Source organism: Agelaius phoeniceus, chromosome Z, assembly GCF_051311805.1.
Source record: "Agelaius phoeniceus isolate bAgePho1 chromosome Z, bAgePho1.hap1, whole genome shotgun sequence".
Classification (NCBI taxonomy): domain Eukaryota; kingdom Metazoa; phylum Chordata; class Aves; order Passeriformes; family Icteridae; genus Agelaius; species Agelaius phoeniceus.
Window position 1 is genome coordinate 61,603,773 of NC_135303.1, and position 10,507 is coordinate 61,614,279.

The 10,507-nt window shown below is 39.7% G+C and overlaps 1 protein-coding gene across 1 annotated transcript in view; it reads right to left on the reverse strand.

Annotated features, from left to right (window-relative positions):
* The window catches only part of CNTLN (centlein), a 180,616-nt gene extending 170,982 nt beyond the window's left edge, over positions 1–9,634 (reverse strand). Inside the window, 3 exon segments of the mRNA XM_077172188.1 lie at positions 5,132–5,449; positions 5,539–5,762; positions 9,520–9,634. Coding sequence (XP_077028303.1) covers positions 5,132–5,449; positions 5,539–5,762; positions 9,520–9,634 — 657 coding nt within the window.
* Between the last annotated feature and the right edge of the window lie 873 nt (positions 9,635–10,507).

Consider the following 10,507-nt stretch of genomic DNA (forward strand, 5'->3'; position numbering starts at 1 on the left):
TTATTTTCAGTGGGTTTTTGACTGCTGCCAGTTGGCAGACTGTACTTTTTGGGCTGTACACAGTATCATGCAATAGCATACTTAATTGCTAATACAGTAGAAGATTGGGCATTATAACAATCACTGACAGAAAAGGCACATGAGCTACAGAAGATAACACTAACAAGACCTCCCTAAAAATAATACATGTATTTTTCTGCAGGAGAAAGAAAAAAAAAAGATAAAGAATAGTTCAGCTTTGGTAATACAATGAAGTTAGAAAGTCCTCGAGAAGGAAAATACAATATCATTTTAGCAGAAAAATTTTACCTTTGGTATACCTTTGAAATCAAAAAGCTGCAATGAGTAAAATGAAGACTGATGGTGTCTTGGTTTTTTTGAAACTAATAATAGGTAAACTGTTAAGACACTTGTTTGAATTCGAAACAGCATTTTTGATGAATAGAGAGATCCTAAGATGGTAAATGTAAAATTAAGCTTAACAAAATAAACTTGTCCTGTGAGTATCACCAATAGCATAAGTAAAACCAGAAGATAATGCGCCTGCGTCTTCAAACTTTTTGTATTACCATCAACCTAGGACACTCTGTTCAACATGGAAAATGCAGTCCAGAATCACTGTCTTGTTCATAGCAAGGATTTGATGCAGTTTCCCATCACAGAATACCTGAAAGAACTATTCCTATCTTTTCAGTTACAGAATAGGGGGGCATGTAAGTGTCTGTTCTAGAAATAACCTGGGAGCTAGGACATCAATCATCAATTTAGCAATGCACATTATTTTACACCAAATGAACTGTCTTTCATCACAAGAGGGTCCCTACAGGACACCAAGGAATATGCTATGAATCTACAGACCAAACAGGTGGTTTAAAGAAATACAGAAGACTAAAGAGAAAGCACATAAAGCTAAAGAAAGTAATCTTGGTTCAGAAATTCAGAAATTCCACCTAGAGAATGAGCTTCCAGAGACAAATCATTCCCCTTACTAAAAAAAAAAAAAAAAAGAAAAAAAAACCCAACGAAAATCAAAACAAGCACAAGGAAAAAAAAACAGAAGCAAACAAAAGCAGACCAATTTCCTGTACCAGGAGCCATCACGTTTTGCAAAAAAAGCATATCCATCTGCTCCACCCCCAAAAATACACAATCACAAGGGAAAATAAAATTGAGGTAAAACACAAGCCAGATCTTTACAACCCCCAGAAAAATTCTCTCTCCTGAGAATAATAAGAACATAGGTATTGAAATACTGGTATTTTGAGGTGGTAGGCAGTAGCATAAAACTCTGAAATAGAATACAGCAGTTAACAAAAGTAACAGACACAAGATGTGAGGTGACTTACTATTTGACCTTTGTCTTTCCACTGCCCTCCAATAATGTCAAGCCTATTACAGAAATGTAAAAAGGTGCCAAAGAAAACACGAAATTTAAAAATAAAAAACAATTTTCTGTTTTCTTTTCAGTTGTTTTCAGGAACCATAACTTTATTTCTCAAGTAATTCTCAAATAAAATAAGAAGAGCCACTGAAATTAAAAATAATTACAAAATGTCTTACTGCAGACACAATCATAATTTTCCCAAAACAGCATACTATAGAGATAGAACTCCTTAGCTTTATATAAGGCTTCTCAGTAGACAATCTGAGAGTTTTGGACTATTTTCTTAATTTGGCTTTCTCACCACAAAATTTGGCTTTAGCTTTCTCACTACAAAATTGTATCTCAATGTCAGTTTGCACAGAATGACTGCAAGAAAATTGTGCTTTTTTAACAGGCCCCACTCCTGTGGGGTAAGGTCTTGCTTATTACTCTTGAAAATCCTACAATTGTTTGAGTAGTATTAAAGGAAATATTAAATACTACCCCACTTCAGCTGCAGAAGTCAAGACTTAGTAGTAAAACCTCACCCTTAGAAAGTAATGAAAAAAGGAATACACACACACACACACAAAAAAAAAGAAGTAATAAGAATACCATATATGACTCTTGTAGGCAGCTTTACTATGTTCAAAACAAAACATTGTTTTGAACATAAAGGCCACCACCCTGGATGACTAGAAGAGTCAAGTTCTCCAGCATTCTGACACAGAAAATAAACAATATCCAGAAGTAGATGCCTGGAATACCTGAGGTTAGAGCAAAGCTAGCATGCACAATACTTCCACTAAGACTCAGGGGCTTCACTAGCCCAAGAAGGCTCCCATGTATTTAGCCAAGAGACCCCAACCAAGAGGCTCTAGTTCCCAGAAAAAGATTTAATTTCAGAAGGGCAGTTTATATAGCAGTGAATATAAAATCCAAGAAGGTGCATAGAAGAGAAACATGGCATAATTTATTCAGATGCTAAATCACTTTTGGATACATACATCTTTTGCTAAAACCGTTCGGTTTAGAACCAATTAAAACTTTAGCCCCAGTCATTTGATAAATGTCTTTTTTTCTTTGATATAAAATATCCAAAAGGCTAATATCTCAACCAATAGTTAAGACTAATCCTTTTGGGGAAAAATATCCAAAAGGCTAATATCTCAACCAATAGTTAAGACTAATCCTTTAGTTCTGGTGCGCCCTTAAACTACTAAACTAGATTTCAGCTGGGAAGTTTTTGGAAGTGCAGTGTATGAGCCTGTGAAGGAAAAGAACTTGGGTAATTTTATCCAGTTGCTGGATGATAAGCTAACACCCTCTCACTAACATCTTTTATAAAGGCACTTACATAACTTTTCTATCCAAAATGCCTGCTAAGGCACTCTGAGAAAAACACAACCCTAACCAAAAGCACAGAACAGAAAACAGAATCTTAATAGAAACTGAAACACTTTTACTGAGATAGACCTGCACAGGTTGTCCTGAGGGCTTGCAGTCTCCAGGAATGGAAATACTCAAAATTTAAGGGGGCACTGTCCAGGGCAATCTGTTCTAGGGTGGGGTGCAATAGATGCTCTCAAGAATTCCATTCCAACCTAAATGGTTTCACAATGCTGATTAACAAGACAGCACAGAAACAAAAGAAGTTCTTAGATCTAAAGGAAATTAAGCAAACCACAGCAGATAAAATGAAATTACACTAAAGAAATTATCTGGTCAGCAACAACTTTATATTTCAACTGAAAAGATGCTAGAAAAACACATTAACATTGCCTATATGTATATATGCTTTCAAATTACTTGTCTTTACACAAAGTTTTCATATGAAATATCACATTAAAATGGATTAACTATCTATCGACAAATAATTCCATCAGCTGACTTTCCACTTGAAGAATATTACTAAAGTCCATTCAGTAAATTAGGCCATTTTAGTTCCCATTCAAATTCAGAAAATCTTCACAAAACTTCTTTACAAAGTTATCACTTTAGAGAAATGCTATACTGAAAAACCTGCCTAATTGATGAGGCTATCACCTCTTTTATGTATTAAAATCTGGCTTCCTCCTCCTTTATGTAACATACCCATGCTTAAACCTGTCAAATGTATTGATGGATTAGTAAAATGGAAAAGCATGTAGATGTCTACACTGTAGTACTTTCAGAGAATCTCTACTTAAAGATTGCTGCTTCACTTTCTTTTTTATTTTATTAATAATCTGAAATATATCCTGAACACACATATCCTCTGTCGTTAGAAAGATGATACATACTGGATTCTACCTAGAGCTGGCGAGATTACAGACTGGTTCTGTTTTCAAAAGCTGTAACTAGCTTCCCATTCTTTTTTTCCCTGCTTTCCTCAAAGAACGTTATCTGATCTGCTAAAAGACAAAAACCCAAGAATGGCAAGATAATATGCAAGAAACTTAAAATAAATACATTCAAAATACTTTATTTGCTGATTTCAACACCTGTGGAATGTGTTCATCAAGAAAGAAGTAGAAATGCACACATAACTGAAATTAATCTAAAGGGGAAATCAAGATGCTTAATGACAATTTGTGCACATCAAACTACCAAAACAATTAAAAACTCAGATTTGCACTGTTTCTTCAAAGTTCCTAGTACATATAATGCTCTTCAAAACACTACCTGCTGCAAGGTTTTAGTAATACATAATTTATGTTCAACTAGCAAATGAGCAGAGCACAGAGCTTCCTTCTGCCTCCACCAAATTCTGTCTGATAGTTCACATGTGCATACTAGGAACAGTAAATTATATAGAGTTTCCTTAACTTCTTTCACAAGACATTGAAGATATCCTCTAAACGTTTAGCATTGTTCAGCATTTCCAAACAAGATTTTCACTCGACAGCTCCTTCTCTCTATATATCTCCTACACAACATGTTTTCTCAAGAAGTCTTGATTCTACCCATGGCAGGAATCTAACGCCAATTGTCACATGTATCAATGCTGCTTGAAGAAGGAAACCTCTACCAGGTTTCAGATGGATGCTTTCTTCTGATTGCTTCACCAGCCCAGGCCTTCATGGCTTTAACCAGACCACATCCCACGGGAAAATACTGTTTTGGCTGCCTGCAGCATTAGGTGTCACCTCCCTCCCTGCCATATACTTTTGGTGCAATCCATGTTTGGCAGAGAATTTTCGCTGATTTATAGAGCAAGACCTCACATTATCAATGTTTCTGTTTTTTTTAATAAGTACACCTAACTATCAGCGATGAACGACCAACTGGAAAAAGGAGGGAAGTGTACTTGTGAAGGAAGGCCACAAGGGGAGACACAGAAGGAACTTTTGAAAGTACACCCACAATTACTCATTAAGCCCTCCCTTCCCAGAAACAGCTTGGGTATATTTAATCCTGATGCGAGGTTGGGGGAGAGATGAAATTACCTCCAAAGGTTCCTTCAAGACTTAAAATTCTCTAAAATCCCTCTGCCTGTTCATTTTCCTCCGAAGTTGCACAAGGCAATACCTCGAGACTTTTACTATTTCAATTCAAGCGAACAGTGGCTTCTGGAAGAGTGAACAAAACAGCTTCAGGACAGGTGGTTTTATCCAGGGCAAGGGCCCAAGCCCGATTTAATTCATGTCTCGGAGGCGCCGGGAGCCCGCGGCGCTTCTCCCCCTCTTTGCCCGCTGGGAGCGAGACGCGAACCCGCGGCCCCAAACGGGACGCGCCCGCCCGGCCCCCGCCCGGCCCCGGCCCGGCCCCGGCCCCGCGCTCAGGTACCTGGCAGCGGCTCAGCTGCTCCGCCAGACCCCGCAGCTCTTCCTCCAGCACTGCCACCCCCGGCGTCGCCGCCTCCGAGCCCCTCGAAGCCACCGCTGAAAGCCTCTCACCGCTCCTCCTGCGGAGACAGCGAGGAGAGAGGAAGGCCCGCGCCCGGCGGAGCGGGCTCAGGCAGCCCGCCCCCACCCACCCGCCCGCCCGCGCCTGGGGGAAAAGGGGAAGAATCGCCGCCGTGAACCACGCAAATGAAAACTTTCCGCCGCACTCACGGCGCGGGCGAGCGCCGGAAACCGCAGGGAAGAAAGAGGACGCGGTGCAATGACGTCACAGCCCACCGCTGCCCCGGCGAGGAGAAGGGGCGAGGGGCGCCCCGTTTGAATTCGCCCGCCCGAGGCGCGGCGCCGCGCATGCGCCGTGCGGCTGCGCGAGGTGAGGCGGTGCAGGGAGCGGTGCCCCGGGAGCGCTGCGCTGCCACCGCCTGTCCCGGGGTGCCTGCCGCCTTCTTCTGCAAGGGCTAGGAGCACCTGCTGTTCCGCCAAGGTGCTGAGCGAGGGACGCTGGAAATGCCTGGGAATCCAGCGGATCCCCTCCTCAGCCGTAGGAGCACATGTGTCCTGCCTCTCTTTAGACCCTAGATGATTACATGGGAACCGTACAGGTCAGACTCACAGAGTGGGTCAGGCTGGAAGGGATCACAGTGGACCATCGGGTCCAACCTCACTGTTCAAGCAGGGTCATCCCAGAGCGGCATGTGGCACAGGATCCTGCTTGAATATCTCAGCGAGCGAGACTTCCACAGCCTCTCTGGGCAATCTGTTCCAGTGCTCAGTCACTGCACAGTAAAATTCCTCCTCATGATCAGGTGAAGCTTCCTGTGCATCAGTTTTTGCCCATTGCATCTTGTCCTGTCGCTTGGCACCGCCGAGCAGAGCCTGGATCCATCCACTGACACCCTCCCTTCGGATATTCACAGCCACTGATGGGGCAGTGAGATGTAGTAGAGATGGTAGTAGTGAGATGTTTCTGGGTGTTCTGCGAGGTGCTGAGGCTCCAGCACACCTGAGTCAGATGTCTCATGCCTCTTCCTCATTGTTTGTTAGTTTCTTTTTTCTCTGAATTAAATAATAACAATTGCAGACAAAAGAGTCAGAGACCTGGGTTTAGATTAGGTCTTGATAGTGTTTTAGGATGCATGTGCACGCTTAGTTTCTCAGACAGGAAGTTTTCAGATTTATCACTCCCAGAGTGGGATTTCAGAGCCTAGAACTGAAAGCAAAGGAAGGCTTCAAAGATCTAACCCTTACCAATATATCAAATATTTCGGCTGCTGCCACTATATAAATGTACTCTGTTTATGATCCAGATATGCAGAGTACCTGGTTTTGTAATGAAGGTTAAACAGCATTGCCAAAACAAATCATTGCATAGCATACATGGGAAGCAAAATACGCATAAAAAGCATAGACTTTCCCCCAGACAAATGGAGAAAGAAGTTGAAACATGGTTGGGATATATTTTAGGCTGGAAATTGTGTTTCACCAATGGCAGTATCTTATTACAGAAATACTATAACTGCTTTTATAGAGAAGTATGTTTTCCTTTCATCTCCATTGTAACTTTTGCATGGTTTCTGGAAAAGTTGCCCTGAATGTACTACTGTGACAAGAAATAAAACTCTTTCTGTGTGTGTGTGCATGCAGATAAGCAAGAAGGTTTCGCATTGTGTGAATTAAGATATACATTAAAATGTCCAGTCCTTCCACCTGTGGCCCTAGCAGAAAGATTCCTGCACCCTTGGTAATTGCTGTGCCTGGCAAGTTGACTTTTCATCACATTGATGTCCAGGAACCCTTCTCAGAAGTAGAGAGTGGCTACAGTACTCAATGCCAAGATTTCTCACATAATTTTCAATTAAAATTTTTCTATTATTGCAGGTATTATCTGCACAATTATAAATGTAAACATAAAGGTGGGAGACTGCATTTGAGTCTTCTCTGTCCAGTTATATGGAGATTTAAGGAGATTCAGCAATTATTGGATCAATACCACATCTCTCCTCAGAACTGCCTTTATAATTTTTATAGTTCTTCACTCATTGTGTATTGTGTCATCTCATATTTTTGATCTTGCACTTCCTATCATTTATCTTTGTGTGTTATTAAATTTTCAAATGTTCATATGACCATCATGTCAATTCTAGCATGTTTGCATTTTAAACTTTTTCTTTGCTTTTAGGATCTCCTAGTTCTCTTCTACCATAAATTCACTATCTGGTCACTATGATTCTATGTAGCCTTCACTTTTTCCACATCTCTCCCTTTTAATAACCATCTTTTTTTTATTTTTCATCTGTTTCCTAATATTTTTATCATTGTCCCCTTGACCGTTTGTAACCTATTACTCTTGGGCAACAAGAAGCTAACCTTACTTAAAAAACAATGTGCTTAGATTAACTGCTGAACAGCTACAATGACTAAACAGGATTTAAAAACATTTTCCAAGTACAAGGTCATTCAAAGTTGAGCTGAGAAGATTCAGTTATTACAGGGGCTAGGCTCAAAGCTTGACAGAACACAAAACAACAGACCACAATTCCTTACAACTTTAGAACTTTAAGAATGAAATTAGTGTAGACGCAATATGTTACCACAATAAACACAAAAGTAACACTCCCCCAAAACAAGATATTTATTTTAAGGACCTAATATTTTTGTATATTGTTTAACTAACATCACATTTGTTTTCCTGCTATTTCATAAGCTTATTCTCTATAATATAAAGATTCTAGTTATTAACCCAAACGGTATTCATGATAGTTCTTAGAATATTAGAGAAAATTTAAAATGTGGAGTTGGGAAGTTTTGGTGAATTGGGAGACATTGACTTGTATTGGAGTATATTGTATTGGAGTACATTATGTTTCTCCCTAGTCTTCATATTTTGGAACCCTGCATTTACAGTCATCAAATCCATGAGACTGTTAGGCTAAATTCTTTCAAAACTATTTTTCCTTTGCATTTCACCTTCTTAAAATTAAACAGTGTCTATTAAAACTATATTGCACAACTGAAACCTATTTGTTATGGCTTTTACTCACCTACAGTTCCTATAAATGTTACACAAACGGAAGTGCTCCCCGAGTTGCTTCGGTGATAGAAGCAAAAATTTTTTTTGTTTGGTGGGCTGTTCCTTTTTTTTGCTCTTGGGAAATTCCACATGTGTCTTTGAAACATGTTCATATTACAAACATGTTGCTTTTACTCTTAATCACATAATTACTTTTTTTTTTCTGATTGTATGTTTCTTTTCCTTATCATAATGTGAAATATAAAGTTACTCCATCCATTTTGGCAATCCAAATAATTCATTATTAGAGGTAAAGACATGTAAGTACATAATAGATCATTTTCATTTTCCTTTAAACAAAAAATGACTTTACTAGCCTGATTTGAATTAAAAATGTTAAAATGTTATACTAAAGAATTTGCATTTGTCCTTGGATTTTTCATGCTGACTGTTCATATTTGTCACTAGTAGTTTGCTAGGAAACAGCATCATCAAACAGGCACTTTCTGAAAGATGTTTGTCAGCTAAAGTGAACAAAACAAGTCAAAATTGTTGAAATTATTTCTAGCAGGTTTTGGCAATGTCCTCAATATTTTAGGAATTTCTATGTTTCTCAAGAACATATGACAACCCTAGAAATATGTTCGATCTTGTTTAGACAATGATTTCAAAACATACTTGCCTCCAGTAAAAGTTTCTGGAGGTTTTCTGATGTAGGTTTGAGTTTGGGTTGGTTTGGTGGTTTTTGCTTGTGTGTGTCTTGTGTGGGGCTGTGGGAGACATTCTCTCCACTTCTGTGACAGCTGTATATAATAGCATGATTATGGTCATAGGAAGAATGGAGATATAAAAGTGGAAAGGTCTGTAAGGAGAAGTAATACCTGATATTGGATTGCCCACCATAAGGAAGAGAACCAAGAGAACAAACAGACCATTTGGTTGTAAAAAAAAACTTCATATTGAATTAGCTGACTTTGAAGAAGTGAAGCTGGAAAAGGTCAGCATGGAAGCCTAGATTCACTGATGTACAGGCCTGGAGTTCTACCACTAGCACAACTCACTTTTCACTCAATGAAAAGAAAGTGCCATCTTATTCTCATAAGCAGAGAGTAAGATACCAGAGGTCTGATTTGAACCTGAAAAGACAAGAGGTAGAACCAAGTTGCCTCTAGAATGTATCAATTTTATTGCTTTAGTTTAATGCATACTTTTCTACTGCACACTATGCCTTTCTTAAAGGTAAACTTCAATCAACAGGTTACATTCCCCAGAAGGGCCACATCATGATGCCAGAGTCTGTAACATGGCCCTGTTCCACTTACCCTTACCATGGAGAAGGCTTCGGTTTTTCGTTGTCTTTTTAATGAGGTCACAGACCTTGGCACTACACCCATCAAGGCAATGAAAAATAAAAGCCAGTAATATAAAGCAGGGCATGTCAACCGAACAAAGCACCGAGGGAGGAGGTGATTAACAGTTCTGGATGAAGTCTTCCCCACCCCATAGCACCTGCCAGGAACGGGAGGCCGTGAGGGAGGGGCAGACAGCTGAAGGTCATTAAGAGGCAGAAGTAGATTCCAGGGTGGCTGTCCTGGCAGAGGCAATATTGGGTTTGTGTTGTGGTAAACTGAACAGATAAGTTCAGCTGAGCACTGGGAATTGATTGTTACTTTGTTATTTGTTTCCTAGTGAAATGAACACCAGAAATTTGAGCTTTGACCTTGAATGAGGTGCATAGCCTGTATCATAGACTAACTGGGAGAGTCACCTTATTATGGAAGGGTTGCGTGGAAAATGAAGAGCACAGTTTCATCACCTTGAGAAAGGGTGTGAAGAATACATGGCCACCCAGGCTCAGTAAGTAAGCTATGATGCCCTGTTAACCCAAGGAGTGGTTGCTGACAGGGGCAACACCGTCCATGACCACCCAAACTTTTTGAGTGCAGGAGATGCAGATGAGACACTCCCTCACCCTAGGGATTGCAGCTGAGAACATACACCTACACGTCCTCTCATTGCAGTCATTCACATGCATAGGACACAAGAGCCGTGAATTTGTGAAAGAGCCTCAAAATTACCCATTTTTAATACTAGAAATAAGGTTTGCAACAGTTTGTATGTTTTAGTATTGGACGCTGCTGCACAATGCAGTGAAATGAACTGATTTTCTGACTGGGGACAAATTAAAAGTATAAATACTGGAATTAATAAAATAAGAAATTCAAACTCAATTTAAAAATGCTACATTTCAAATCTCTGTCATTCTGAAATAGTAAGAGAATTTTGAATAGAAATTTTAAAGTGAATGAC